Genomic DNA, 14,247 nt, shown 5'->3' on the forward strand with positions numbered 1-14,247 from the left:
GGATCCTCTGATACTTATTGGGTACAAGCTATTGGTCCCAATCAGCCTGAACTAGTGTCATAAATTAATGGAAGAAAATTTACAGGGTTATTGGATACAGGAGCTGATGTCTCTGTCTTTACTGCTGATCAGTGGCCTATGCATTGGCCTAAACAATCCTCTATTACACAGTTATGAGGAAGAGGACAAAGCCAATGTCCTGGACAACATAGTGATGAGTTAATTTGGAAGGATGAGGAAGGACACAGGGAACTCTTAAACCATACATTGTTCCTGGCCTTCCTGTGAATCTGTGGGGGAGAGATGTGATGAGTAACATGGGAGTGTATCTTTACAGTCCTAGCAATGCAGTTACCAATCAGATGCTTAATCAAAGACATTTACCAAATTCAGGATTGGGAAAATCTGGACAAGGCATAGCTCAGGCATTAATACCTACCCCAGGAAATTCTAAAAAGGGGTTGGGTCATTTTTAAGGGAGGTCACTGAACAACCTGTACCCCATGCAGATCCAATAACATGGAAAGCGGATGAGCCGGTGTGGGTGAATCAGTGGCCTCTTTCCCTTGAGAAAATTAAAGCCTCTGAGCAGTTAGTACAGGGACAGCTTGATAGTGGCCGTATTGCTCCATCAAACTCACCTTGGAACTCCCCTATTTTTGTTATGAAAGAGAAATCAGGAAGAAAGAAAAAGAGGACTGACTATGAAACTTTGGTCTGATTCTGGTTTCAGCAGACCAAAACAAGCTTGCTTCAGAAACTCTTGGGGGGCCCTGTAACTGCCTATGTAAATTCTTCTTTTGCTTTGTTGTTTGGAAATGTTAACAAGATTCAAACTTTAATGTTTCCTGCCTTCAATGTAAACTAACAAACTGTATTTGTAAGCTTTCAAATGGTTCTGATTGCTCAACAGCCTTTTACTATGGTTCCTGTGAATGTTTCTCAGACTTGGTAATTTACACAAGGAGTCATCTTTTAAGTCACCTTTATGGAGAGTTGTTTTGGACTTGGCTTGTGATAGGAGATGCACTCCTTTCGGTGACAATGAAAACCTGCCTGAAGGCCTTTTAAAATGTCAAAGCTGAGCTGATCTGCATAAGATCAAACCCCATTGTCTACCCTAACAGAGGTTGGTAGTCAATGATGGGTAATGTTTCTCTGGGATGTATTCAACCCAAGGCAGGGCATGAATGATGGAATTCACATACCGATGACAGGTAAGTATATATCTTACGAGACAAACAACCTAAGACAGGCACAATCTTCTGCTCCATAACTCTTAAGTTATGGTCAAATTTTAAAAAAATTAAAAAGGGAGACCTGTTGGGAGCCGCTGTTCTAGCAGCTGCTTTGATATTTAAATCTCAGTGGAAAGACTGGTTTTACCATGGCCTTCACTGAAGTCAGGGAAGAATTTCCAAGTCCATCTCCTTTTGTTTGTGACAGCAGGTGGGAGAGCTTGTCAAAATCACACCTCTTGCTTCACCTCCTTGTGAATTTAACCCATTGTGCTGAGCAGTTTTTACTCTAGTTTAAAAGCAGTCTGAAATAAAGCAAGATGTCTGGCCTCCACTAGAGCCTCTCATAAAGATCCCATGTGTTGTGTGTTTATTTATTTTAATCCCCACTCCTGACTCAAGAACTGTTCGACTCTGCTGGCGGTCTCCAGCAATTAACAATCAAATACAAAGCACCAGAGCATGCTGTAACACAAGACTTTTTTATTCTATCTTATTTAATTTTATTTTGGGGGTGGAAATTTGCAGGGCAGGGGCAGATACAAAGGGATGGAGAGATGAGGGGGACTCAGGTGCCTGGTGTGCAATTCACAAAGAATCAAAAAGTTAATAAAATAAAAATACACAGAAAAATCAAAACATAAACAAAAGAACAAAAACAAAGTTATTGGTTCACCAAGTTTGATTTTGGTGGCATCTGTGCTTTGCTCTGTCATTGGGTCTCAGTCTGGAGTGAGTAAATGTGTGTGCTGAATCTCCCCAGGAAACGTTTTGCCACGTAGCACCATCGAGGCAGGGAGTTGGCACCTACGCTGACCTGGCCAAGCTCCCCTGATATGGCCACGAGGAATCAAGCCAGGTTGGTGGCGGTGACCACAGCAAGGCTGAGGCTGACAATTTTATTGAGATTAATCAGATGTTTTATACCTTTATCAGAAACAAAATATAACGACAATTTCTGGGATTGATACATTGGTAGTTGCCAGGATACACTTAGGTTGGCATGCTACACAGGGCACAGAAGATTAACTTCCGAGGGGACGTGCAGAGACACACGGGGAGGCCTGGGCACTTCACCACCTGAGGGAGGCTCACAGGTGCCCAGGAGCCATGGACTAACTTGAAAAACCTGTGACACACGCTCCTCGGGGAAGTTCAGGCCCTCAGAAGACACAAGGCCCTCAAGGAGCACAAAGAAAGCCCCATCTCCTCACAGGGAGCAAACAGAGCCCCATTTCCTCACAGAGTGCCCCATCCCCTCACAGAGGGAGCACACAGAGAGCCCCATCCTCTCACAGAGGAAGCACACAGAGAGCCCCATCCTCTCACAGAGAGCCCCATCTCTCACAGAGAGCCCCATCCCCTCACAGAGGAAGCACACAGAGAGCCCCATCCCCTCACAGAGGAAGCACACAGAGAGCCCCATCCCCTCACAGAGGAAGCACACAGAGAGCCCCATCGCCTCACAGAGGAAGCACACAGAGAGACCCATCTCCTCACAGAGGAAGCACACAGAGAGACCCATCTCCTCACAGGGAGCAAACAGAGCCCCATTTCCTCACAGAGAGCCCCATCCCCTCACAGAGAGCCCCATCTCCTCACAGAGAGCCCCATCCCCTCACAGAGGGAGCACACAGAGAGCCCCATCCCCTCACAGAGAGCCCCAGCTCCTCACAGAGGGAGCCCCATCCCCTCACAGAGAACCCCATGTCCCACAGAGAACCCTGTATTTGGAGAAACAGCAGTGGCTTTATTATCCCATGTGTGGCTCTGTGAGGCTGTCCTCTCTGGAGCAGGCTGAGTTCAGAGGCTCCTGTATCTAAACATGGAGGCACAGGTGTGTGGGTGAGGGATGAGGACACCTGGGCAGCAAGGGGTGACAGTGCCAGCCTGAGGTCCTCAGGTTGTGACATCAGGGGAGGGTGGACATGGGAGGATTAAGGAGGGTAGGAAAATGGGTTCAGCCGAGAAGACAAAGCCTTCCAAACAAAGGGCTAAGAAGAGCCCCAGCCCTAACAGCCACACCAGGAAGGTGCCAGGGACAAGCATATTCGGGGATGAATTGTAAGTCATCGAGTCAGGGATTTCCACCACGGAAAAGACCCCAATTGAACTTTGGTCTTTCAGTAAATTTTTGGCAGATGAGACCAGGCATCCATCAATGCTAAAAATGGCATTGATCCCACCTAGAATAGGAAGATCCAGTCAGGGAAAAGGGATGGGGAGGAGCAGTTCAGTAAACCTCACACTGAGGAGTCCAGCCTCTACCCTCCTGTCAGACCCAGGGCTCAGTCCCCTCTCTCCTGCTGAGTCCCTGGAGTCATGGCCATGTCTCCCTCATCCAGGGAACACGCCCTCATCACTCACCTCCCTTAACCACCAAGTCACTGGTGTAGCAATCAGTTTTCCTGGGGCAGAAGACTGAGTTAGAAAGCTCGGAGCAGGAACCCTCAAAATCCAGGCAGACAGGACAGCGGGTCATTCCCGGCTCAGAGCAGGCTGAGGAGAGAGAAGAGACAGGACAGCGTGCCTCCAGCTACGGCCACAGGCAGCTCCCTGAGGTCCTCAGACGCCATACCTGGAGGAGTGAGGGAGCTCACTAGGACATCGCTGCTGTTAGCTTTGTTGCACAGATCACTGCCACAGACGTTGACGTAAGAAGAGGCCAGCATTCCAGGTCCCCTGGAATACACTGTGACATTTTTGATCTTCTGATGCCCAGGATTGCTGCAGCCTTTGCTCCCCAATATGAGAGACTTTTCACCTAAGGGGAAACAAGAGTGAAAGCCAGGCTCAGAAGAAGAGGGCAAGAACGTAGAGCCCAGTTCTGGGGTCCCTCCCAGTCACGGGGAACCCAGTCCGAGTGACAATACACACACGCTGTGCTGAGTCTGACAAAGACTGGCTCCCTCTGCCCTGCTCCTGGCAGACCTCGTGGCTAGGCCCCTGCACAGTCTCCCTGAGCCCCTGGCACGCTGCAGCCTCACTCTGTTCACCATCCCTCCTACCCTGCTGGCTCCTCCACACTGTGCCCTTCACATGCACACTTGGCTCTGTGGGAGGTTTCTGTCTCCTTTCCCACCTCCCTGCAGAGCTGCAAAGGGACGCAGAGGCTTCACAGAGTCCCAGACAGGCCTGCAGCATCCCTTCCTTCCTTCCTTCCTTCCTTCCTTCCTTCCTTCCTTCCTTCCTTCCTTCCTTCCTTCCTTTCCTTTCCTTCCTTCCTTCCTTCCTTCCTTCCTTCCTTCCTTCCTCCCTCCCTCCCTCCCTCCCTTCCTTTCCTTTCCTTTCCTTCCTTCTTTCCTTCCTTCTTTCCTTCCTTCTTTCCTTCCTTCCTTCCTTCCTTCCTTCCTTCCTTCCTTCCTTCCTTCCTTTCCTTCCTTCCTTCCTTTCCTTTCCTTCCTCCTTCCTTCCTTCCTTCCTTCCTTCCTTCCTTCCTTCCTTCCTTTTCTTTCCCTTCCTTCCTTCCTTCCTTCCTTCCTTCCTTCCTTCCTTTCCTTCCTTCCTTTCCTTTCCTTCCTTCCTTTCCTTTCCCTTCCTTCCTTCCTTCCTTCCTTTCCTTTCCCTTCCTTCCTTCCTTCCTTCCTTCCTTCCTTCCTTTCCTTTCCCTTCCTTCCTTTCCTTCCTTCCTTCCTTCCTTCCTTCCTTCCTTCCTTTCCTTCCTTCCTTCCTTTCCTTCCTTCCTTTCCTTTCCCTTCCTTCCTTTCCTTCCCTTCCTTCCTTCCTTCCTTTCTTTCCTTTCCTTCCTCCTTCCTTCCTTCCTTCCTTCCTTCCTTCCTTCCTTCCTTTCCTTCCTTCCTTCCTTTCCTTCCTTCCTTTCCTTTCCCTTCCTTCCTTTCCTTCCCTTCCTTCCTTCCTTCCTTTCTTTCCTTTCCTTCCTCCTTCCTTCCTTCCTTCCTTCCTTCCTTCCTTCCTTTCCTTTCCCTTCCTTCCTTTCCTTCCCTTCCTTCCTTCCTTCCTTTCTTTCCTTTCCTTCCTCCTTCCTTCCTTCCTTCCTTCCTTCCTTCCTTTCCTTTCCTTCCTTCTTTCCTTCCTTCCTTCCTTCCTTCCTTCCTTCCTTCCTTCCTCCCTCCCTCCCTCCCTTCCTTTCCTTTCCTTTCCTTCCTTCTTTCCTTCCTTCTTTCCTTCCTTCCTTTCCTTTCCTTCCTTCCTTTCCTTTCCCTTCCTTCCTTCCTTCCTTCCTTTCCTTTCCCTTCCTTCCTTCCTTCCTTCCTTCCTTCCTTTCCTTTCCCTTCCTTCCTTTCCTTCCTTCCTTCCTTCCTTCCTTCCTTCCTTCCTTTCCTTCCTTCCTTCCTTTCCTTCCTTCCTTTCCTTTCCCTTCCTTCCTTTCCTTCCCTTCCTTCCTTCCTTCCTTTCTTTCCTTTCCTTCCTCCTTCCTTCCTTCCTTCCTTCCTTCCTTCCTTTCCTTTCCCTTCCTTCCTTTCCTTCCCTTCCTTCCTTCCTTCCTTTCTTTCCTTTCCTTCCTCCTTCCTTCCTTCCTTCCTTCCTTCCTTCCTTCCTTCCTTCCTTCCTTTCCCTTCCTTCCTTCCTTCCTTCCTTCCTTCCTTCCTTCCTTCCTTCCTTCCTCATTTCTGTCCTTCCTTCCTTCCTGTCCTCCCTCCCTCCCTCCCTTCTTCCCTCTCTCCCTCCTCCCTCCCTTTTCCCTCCATCTTCCTGGGCCCTGACTCTCCTCTAGTCCAGGCTGCTCTTGAACTCCCTCTATGGCTGCACATGAAGGTGACTGTCCCACCCCCAGCCTCATGTTGGCTTTGCAGACACACCTCTCCATACCCAGTCCATGTGGTACTAGGGACCGAGCCTGTCACTGTCCCTAATTAGCAAGGGGCGATCTTCTCTACCCTCACCGCAGGTCAGCAGAGCAGAGCACAGCGAGAGGAGATGCTGGCCATGAGGGAGCTGGGGAGAAGTGCAGAACACAGACTCCAGGGCAGGGCCGGGCAGGCGTGTGCCCTCCAGCTCAGAACGCACCTATGTCTATGAGCAGGAGAGTCTCCTGACACAGCTCCCCAGGCTCGCTCTGTGTGGTCCCAAATGACTTCCACTCAACGGGTGTCTTCGAGAAGTCGCTGCCTGATTTCAACATGATTCCCTTGTGACAGGTCAGCATGTCTGGGGAGAGGAGAACCAGGCCGGGGAGGGAGAGTCAACACCATGGCTGCCCTGCAGCTTCCGCGAGGGAGGCCTTGGCCTGCTGAATCACACGCCCCGAGGCCCTGGCTGGGACGTCCTGCCTTGCATGTGGAAGGGATGAAGACCTCAAAGCCTCCAGGCAGTGCCACCCTTCTTGGTGACCAGCAGGGCGGGCTGGCCATTTCCTCATTCCTCCTGCAAAGTGGCAGAGCTGCGCTCTCCCGGCTCCACCCGCTCCCAGGCCCGCCCCACCTTGCCCACAGGTGTGCCCACCTTCCCCAGATGCACAAGCCGCAGAGCTGCCCCCACGCCCGTTCATCCCTTCTCTCCAGGCCCTGGTGCAGTCCCGGGGAAACCCTGTGGCTTACGCTGTACTGTCTCTGCAGAACCTGAGCACCTGGTCGCCTCTAATGCGTCCACACAGCTGCCTGTCCTGAATCTCTGAGCCCCTTCCCCTCCCCCACCTCGTTCACCACCCAGCAGCCCATGGGGCCTCTTAAAGGGTCAGGCAACCATGTGAGGCCCCAGGGAAACCTGAGAAGCCCTGGAAGGTTCCCATCTCCTCCAGAACAAAACTGTGATCGTAAGGGGTTGCAGAGATGGCTCAGTGGTTAGCACTCGCTGCTCTGCCGGGTGCCGAGGAGTTTGAATCTCAGCACTTATGGGCACATGCCCTCGGGGAGGCAGACAGACAGGTACGTACACACACCCACACATAGCTGAAAGTAATGAATGCATGTAAAAGCTGCTGACTTCCTGGAATGCCCACAGGCTCCCTGTGACGTGGCCTTCCTACTTCTTCATGGCGGCTCCCCGCTCGGTCACTGTGAGGAAGGCACAACCCCTCAGGCTAGGGACAGCACACAGTGTCAGGGAGGGAAAGGAGAACGGAAGACATTCCAGGGTGACACAAGTGCTCAGACGAAGGCAGGAGGAGGGGGGAAGTATGGTGGCCTGTTACTGATGAAGGACCAAGGGACACGCCATCTTTGGTCTCCTGTCTGCCGTGTGGGCACTGGTGGCTAGAAGTGGGTAGCAGAGCTGGGGAGCCGGACGCGTGGTCCTTCTCAGGGCCTCTGCACACATTTTCCGACTCCCGTGTCTGACACTGTTTCTCCTTCTCCTAACTGTCAGGAGACACTTGATGACAGGCAGGGCGTTGACCTTGAAATCAGGAGGTGCCCAGCGCTGTTCTCCATCCTTACCTGAGCAGGCCGGGAAGCCCAGCAGAGAGAGGAGCAGGAAGCCCTGGATGGGGCAGGCTCCCATGGCTTCTCTGAGGTGGGGAGAGCTGACCAGGCCCTGGAACTGGTGGAGAACAGGACACAGTTCAAGCAGACAGCCAGGGAGGAACCTTGTCCTCCAGCCGGTGCCCACTTTAGGGTCCATAGGACCGTGGGGCCAGCCTGCCCTGTGGTACCTGAGGTTTCAGCAGGCTTACTGTGCTCGGGGCCTCTGCTGCAGTTCTCAGAGGGCTGCGGGTTCTCTGCGCCAGAACCCAGCAGCCCTGCCCCTGCAGCCTCTACTGCAGGAGAGCAGGCCTGGGCCCGCGCCGTGAGCCCCAGGACCTCAGGTCCCAAGCAGAACCTGCTCAGGCACCAGCGTCTCAGGCCTCAGGCCCAGCTCCACCAGCTGTCCTGAGCTCCCTGGTTGTCCACCCTAGGGACGGGGCATTTGAGTTCCACTGTCAGCCCCAGCTCCCCAGGAGCCCGGATTCTGGTCACCCAGCTTCCTCCTTCAGCTGAAGGGCCTAGTGTCGGCTCAGGCCACAGAGAACACAAAGCCGGCCTCCTCCTCCACTCATGGAGGCCTCAGACGCTTCCCTTGGCCTTGGAGTCCAGCACTGAGGCTCCTCAGAGACCCCGGGATCAACAGCTTCCTCAGAGCACTGCCTCCTCCGTCAGGGCAGCGTGTCAGGGCCCAGCTCTCCCTCAGACCAGGACTTCAGTCCCTGTCCATCTGGTCCTCCCGGGACAGAAGCCCAGGGCAGCCTCCTCCCTGGCCTCCTGAGGCCGCTCCCCACTGCTCCTCCTCCCTGGCACTCAGGCCTACCGCGGCCGCTCCCCCCTGCTCCTCCTCACTGGCTTCTCCACTCGGGCTTGGGCTGGTCCCTGGCTGCTCCCTCCTTGGAAGCGGCAGAAGTCTTCCTGGCTTCAGAACGTCGGCAGAACCTCGGGCTGGGAGGGCTTCCAGACGTGCTGTGGCAGGGCAGGAGAGACAGTAGGGAGTTGGCGGAGCATAACTGTGCCAGGCCTCACTGGATAATCCGGAGGATCGCGGCGTCCCATTGATCCCCAGAGAAGCCGCTCATGCCCTCCCTGCCAGGCACACCTGTGCAGATAGTGAGTGCTGGGCAGTGGGCAGTGGCCGTTGCTGAGAGGCCACCTCAGCTGCAGAGTCAGGAGGTATGTGAAGGCTCCGTGAGGAACTCTGTGTTCCCGCTGCTCCAGGTGCTTCTCTGAGGGTGAGCGGGCAGCAGGGGCCAGACAGCGAGACTGACGTCACCGACACCCCCCTCCTCCGTCCTGGGAACATGAACACTCAGATAGACACAGATGCCAACTCTGTCCTTAAGTGTCACTTTCTGTGCTGTGGGTTGACAGGGGACAGTCTGGGAACTCAGTGTTCTCCTTCTACCACTCGGTCCCGGGGATCAAACTCAGGGTGTCAGGCTTGGCCATGTTAGGGACAAGCAAATGAAACTGTATTTTAAGTAATACAGTTTAGTTTTCAGACTCCATTTAATCACAGGGAGAAACTGAGCTCAAGGTCCCAGGGACCTGTGTGAGTCCAGACGTCCCGGGACAGCTTGTCTAGCCATGACGACAGCTTTTCCATCTTGCTGGCAGGGCAAACAAGTTCATGTCCCCAGTCCCGGAACCTCCTCCTATCCTGACTGATGGGAACTTACCTGCTCAGCCCTGTGTCAAAATATGAGTGGACAGCACCCTGCCCCCCTCACTCTGGTTTCACCCTTTGTTTTCAATTATTTATTTATATATTTTATATGTGTGAGCGCTCTCTTTGTCTGCATGGACACCTTTCGCGCCAGCAGAGGGCGCCAGATCTCACCCTAGATGGCTGTGAGCCACCGTGTGGGTGTGTGGAATTGAACCCGGGTCCTCTGGAAGAGCAGTCAGTGCTCTTAACCGCTGAGCCGTCCCTCCAGGGTGATGGGTCAGCTCCTGAGTCTGTTCTGCAGCCCTGACCCATCAGCAGAGGCTGGATTACAGTCGCCTGCGTGGATCTCAGCGGAACGCAGAACAGCGACAGCTGTTCTCACCCCAGTCATCTCCCGGCCTCTCACTCCTTTTGTTAAAAATAGTAACACATCGACTGCATGCAAAGTAGTTCCTGCTGTAAGCTGCTTCCACTCGGCAGCCCCTGCGCTGAGACCGACTTTAGTCTCAGCCTAACCGGGGCCTCTGCTGCGGCCTTTGGCATCAGAAGCCACTTTGCCTCCAAGTCTCCATCTTGATCATAAGGGGAAACTAAGTTCAAGTTCCCACGCCTGACACAAGGACACAATTCAGTGGTTCAGTACTCGCTGCGCTGCTTAGAAGAGAACAGCCGGTGCTGGGCACCATTCTGCTGGGGTTAGAGGTCACACATCCTGCCCGGAGCTCCCCTCCCCCGCGTCCCAGCCACGGAGCTTTGTCTGGCCACCGAGACACAAGGCAGCACGCTGGGAACAAAATCGATGGTTTAGCTGGTCAGATGGTGCAGTCCCCTCGCCGCCCACACCTGGTCACCCGGTTCTTACCTGACCACGGGCGTTTGGCGGCTCACAACGGTCTCTGGTGAGATCTGGCGCCCTCTGCCCGCGCGCAGGCGTGCACACAGAACGCTGTGTAGATAATAAATCGGTTCATCTTAAACAAAAGCAAAGATGAGCCTGCCTTTGAGCAGACGAATGTCGCGTCTGGCCCCTGAGTCCAGATCACCGCCCTGACCAGTCAGTTCTGTTCAGTGTTCAGTCAGCTCCCACACCGAGTCTGGAGCGGTCGGTGTGCGGCTCTGTGTGGCTCTTCCTGAACCCTTCCCAGGAGCTCTGGCCGGGGACGGCTCTCGGCCCCCAGCCCCCGGCCCCGGCCCCCGGTCCTGGCCCCCGTCTCCCGGCTCCCAGCCCCCAGCACGCTCCTCACGTACCTTATGTCCCCAGCAGCGAGCACCAGCCCCGGCTGAAAGCGGCCTTGGGCTCCTGTCGCTCTGACCCCGAGTCCTGGGACTGGGCTCACTGCGTGTCCCGTTTGTGCAGCTCGGGAGCACTCCGGGCTCACACTCTCCCGGCCTCGGTTCGGCTTTCCGTTTGTGTGAAAATCCGCCGAGGGAGGACACCCTCGTTCTGACTCTGTGACCGTGCTCCCCCGCCCCAGTCCTCCGAGAGGGGCAGGACCATGGACAGCACAGCCCACCTGGTGCGGTCAGCGTGGGCAGCGGCCATCCGTGCCCCCCCCGCCCCAGTCCTCCGAGAGGGGCAGGACCGTGGACAGCACAGCCCACCTGGTGCGGTCAGCGTGGGCAGCGGCCATCCGTGCCCCCCCCCGCCCCAGTCCTCCGAGAGGGGCAGGACCGTGGACAGCGTGACCCCCCCAGGCTCACAGCTGCGCCCGCTCCTTGCGGCAGAGGACGGGCGCCGACACTGTGAGTCCTGGTGTAACACGAGTGAGCAGGTGTGGACAGAGGGTGAGTGAGCACTTGGTGAAGTCAGCAAGGAAGGAGTTGTGAAGCTCTTGTGTAAAATCCGTCTAGAATCTGGAACGACTCGACTCGGGCCGCGGCCCTCGGCCTCCCTCACGCTGCGGAGGTTGACACAGTCGGTCAAGGTGTGCGGACTCCGCCCACGCCGCCGACCCCGCCCACTCCGCCGACTCCGGCCACACAATGCTTTTGTCGTCACCTCATGGCTGTGGTTTGCTAGTGCTGTGTGCCGTGATGGAGACATCCCATTTCCGGACCACTGTCATGCGGCCCCAGCAAAAGGTGGCCCACCCCGCCGGCCGGCCGAGCTGCCGGAGCCAAGGCCGCAGGCCTTGAGGGGCCCAGGACCGTTAGGGAGCCCTGACACCCCTCCCCTCCAGAGTGTGCCCCGGCCTGAGTGCGTACTGGCCCAGCGTTGACACCAGGCCTTTGTTTCTGATCTCCACCGCGTCTCTTGAGGTAGGGTCTGTCCAGAGCTCTCCAGGTCTGCCTCGTCCCCTAGAGCTGGGGTTGGAATATTAATGCCACCGCAACCTATCTGGCATAAAGGAGGGAAAGGGGGAGAGGGCAGAGAGAGGGCAGGGAAGGAGAAGGAGGATGCTTATGACACACAGAGAGAAACAGAGAGAGGTCCAGCAGTCAAAGCCCTCTGGCTCACCTGATTGACACACCCAGTTAGAATTAAACGCCTCGTCCTACCACGGGTTTCCCCTGGACCTTTGTAAACCATCTTCCCACGGGCCACGTCTGTCTGTCTCCATCCAGCGGCCATCCTTCATCCCCTCCCGGACAAGTGCCCCTTTACCCTCTCCCTTGTTCTGTTCTTTCTTTTGTTTGTTTGTTTGTTTTGTTTCTTGAGACAGGGTCTCCCTGTGCAGCTCTAACTGTCCTGGACTCACTCTGTAGACCAGGCTGGCCTCGAACTCAGAGCTCTGCCTGCCTCTTTTCTCTCCCCAGCACCCACCCACAAGTGCTGGGATCACAGGCGTGCACCAGCACTCATCGTTATGTGGTCCAGGGGACTGAAGCAGCATGTCACACGTGGCCAGCCCTCTACAGATGGGGCGTCCCCCCAGCCGTCGGAGGCCGCCGGAGGCCACTGGAGGCCATTAGAGGCCGTTGGAAATGGTCTTTCTCTGCAGAACTTGCCCAACAATATTTTTTGGGGGAGAGGGAGTGTTTGTTTGTTTGTTTGTTTTGAGGCAGGGTTTCTCTATGTAGCCCTGGCTGTCCTGGACTGGCTTTGTCGACCAGGCTGGCCTCGAACTCACAGCGATCCTCCTGCCTCTGTCTTCCCGAGCACTGGCATCACAGGCATGCACCCTGCCATTGCTTTTCATTTTGAGACAGAATCTCCCGGAGCCCAGGCTGGCTCCAAACTGGACATCGACCGAGGATGACCTTGAAGTTCTGAGCCCCAGGAGCATTTCCTCGAGCGTCCTGCTGGCTTGGGGTCTCCCTTGCACGATGCCTTGCTCACCAGCACAGCACGCAGCGTGGGCAGCCTTGCGTTTGGGGCATTGTGTGGCGAGGCAAAGGCCGTGGAAACATGGAGGTTCCCAGGCCCTCCCTGCTGGTGGAAGTGCGGGCCGAGGGCAGCAAACTGGGAGTCCCAGTGGCTGGGACTTCATCACCGCGGCCGACCAGCGACCGTGCCCAGGGCAAGCCCTCGGGTTGGCCGGTTTCTCTGGGCAATTCTAGAAAGCCAGCACAGGCCAACAGGAGCAATGCAAGGACATCTGTGTGGAGACACCGGGGGCTCCTGGGAACCCCACCCTGTCACTGTAGTCTCTGAGCGGAGCTCAGTACTGCTGGAGGGGATTAAGATGGGCTTGGGTGTGCTCTCGGCCTCCTCATCCTGTGAGGAGTCTCAGCCGAGGCCCCTCAGGCACCGAGCCTTCCCCGAAGGGATGAGCCCACACCCTCAAACCACTCAGGAGGAGCCCCTTCACAGCGGATGATCTCCTGGGGGGCGACGCTTCCTGTGGCCCCAGATTCACTTTCCCTCCCACTTCCTGTGGGAGGTCACACCAGCAGGGACCCGCCCCATTCATCCCACAGGGACCCCCTTCCCTCTCACGGAGTGGACAAGGCAGGCTTCAGCCTGGAATGAAGAGTGCCTACCGTGCCTGTGTGTGTGTGTGTGTGCGTGTATGTGTGTGTGTGTGTGTGTGTGTGTGTGTGTGTGTGTGTGTGTTTGAGAGTGTGGGGGTGTGTCTGAATGTGAGCGTGTGAGTGTGTGCGTGTGTTTGTGTGCTGTGAGTGAGTGCAGGAGTGTGTTGTGTGTGCTCTGGCCCTCACCTTTTCAAGCCTACAATGGTGGCTCCCACCTTTCATGAAGGCCCTTAGAAACTGAGCCACACCTTTTCTCGGCCCATCTCTCCTCCACATCAACTTTGTGTCACACACAGCCTCTCACCCAGCTGCTCCATGAGGCAGAGCCCTTTGCTGTGGCCCTGGCTGGCAGGAAGAAACTGAGGGACATAACCTCCTGCCTCCCAGGGCACAGCGAGGCCCAGTGCTCCAGGCTTGGGTGGGAAAAAGATGGGGGGCTCTGGCAGCGAGGCTTTCAGGGAGTGCATAGAGAGCTCCATCCCCTCACAGAGAGCCCCATTCCCTCACAGAGAGCCCATCTTCTCACAGAGAGCCCCATCCCCTCACAGAGACCCCATCTTCTCACAGAGACCCCATCTTCTCACAGAGACCCCCATCTCCTCACAGAGACCCCCATCTCCTCACAGAGACCCCCATCTCCTCACAGAGACCCCCATCTCTCACAGAGGGAGCATAGAGAGAGCCCCATCCCCTCACAGAGAGCCCCATCCCCTCACAGACAGCCCCATCTCCTCACAGAGGGAGCACACAGAGCCCCATCTCCTCACAGAGGGAGACTACAGAGAGCCCCATCCCCTCACAGGGAGCCCTATCTCCTCACAGGGAGCCCCATCCCCACACAGAGAGCCCCATCCCCTCACAGGGAGCCCCATCTCCTCACAGAGGGAGACTACAGAGAGCCCCATCTCTCACAGAGGGAGCACACAGAGAGCCCTATCTCCCACAGAGAACCCCATCTCCTCACAGGAAGCATACAGAGAGCTCCATCTCCCACAGAGAGCCCCATCTCCCACAGAGCGCCCCATCTCCTCACAGGAAGCACACAGAGAGCCCCATCCCCTCA

At 55.5% G+C, this 14,247-nt stretch overlaps 1 protein-coding gene across 2 annotated transcripts; it reads right to left on the reverse strand.

The window, feature by feature from the left end:
* Positions 1-1,711: 1,711 nt before the first annotated feature.
* Positions 1,712-10,817, reverse strand: LOC110544100 (CD177 antigen-like). Of its 2 annotated transcripts, XM_060366391.1 has the most exons (9): positions 10,518-10,817; positions 10,132-10,215; positions 8,700-8,893; positions 8,450-8,566; positions 7,574-7,676; positions 6,207-6,347; positions 3,817-4,002; positions 3,606-3,737; positions 1,712-3,424 (listed from the first exon to the last, which is right to left on the reverse strand). In XM_060366391.1, exons 5-9 carry the CDS (start codon positions 7,635-7,637, stop codon positions 3,138-3,140), a joined length of 810 nt encoding a protein of 269 aa, XP_060222374.1. In that variant the 5' UTR covers positions 7,638-7,676; positions 8,450-8,566; positions 8,700-8,893; positions 10,132-10,215; positions 10,518-10,817; the 3' UTR covers positions 1,712-3,137. The 2 variants fall into 2 exon arrangements, with proteins under 2 accessions (XP_060222374.1, XP_060222373.1); XM_060366390.1 differs by having other exon boundaries at positions 7,574-8,566.
* Positions 10,818-14,247: the final 3,430 nt, after the last annotated feature.

Source organism: Meriones unguiculatus, chromosome 14 (genome assembly GCF_030254825.1).
Source record: "Meriones unguiculatus strain TT.TT164.6M chromosome 14, Bangor_MerUng_6.1, whole genome shotgun sequence".
Lineage (NCBI taxonomy): Eukaryota > Metazoa > Chordata > Mammalia > Rodentia > Muridae > Meriones > Meriones unguiculatus.

Bases quoted from the DNA above. Each gene is read 5' to 3' on its own strand.
- LOC110544100 (XM_060366390.1), bottom strand. From the start codon at position 7,757: ATGGACCCTAAAGTGGGCACCGGCTGGAGGACAAGGTTCCTCCCTGGC. The intron at 6,348-7,573 runs GTAAGGATGGAG...TCCTCTCCCCAG, and splicing joins GGGCTTCCCGGCCTGCTCAG to ACATGCTGACCTGTCACAAG. The intron at 4,003-6,206 runs GTGCGTTCTGAG...GTTTCCCCTTAG, and splicing joins TCTCCTGCTCATAGACATAG to GTGAAAAGTCTCTCATATTG.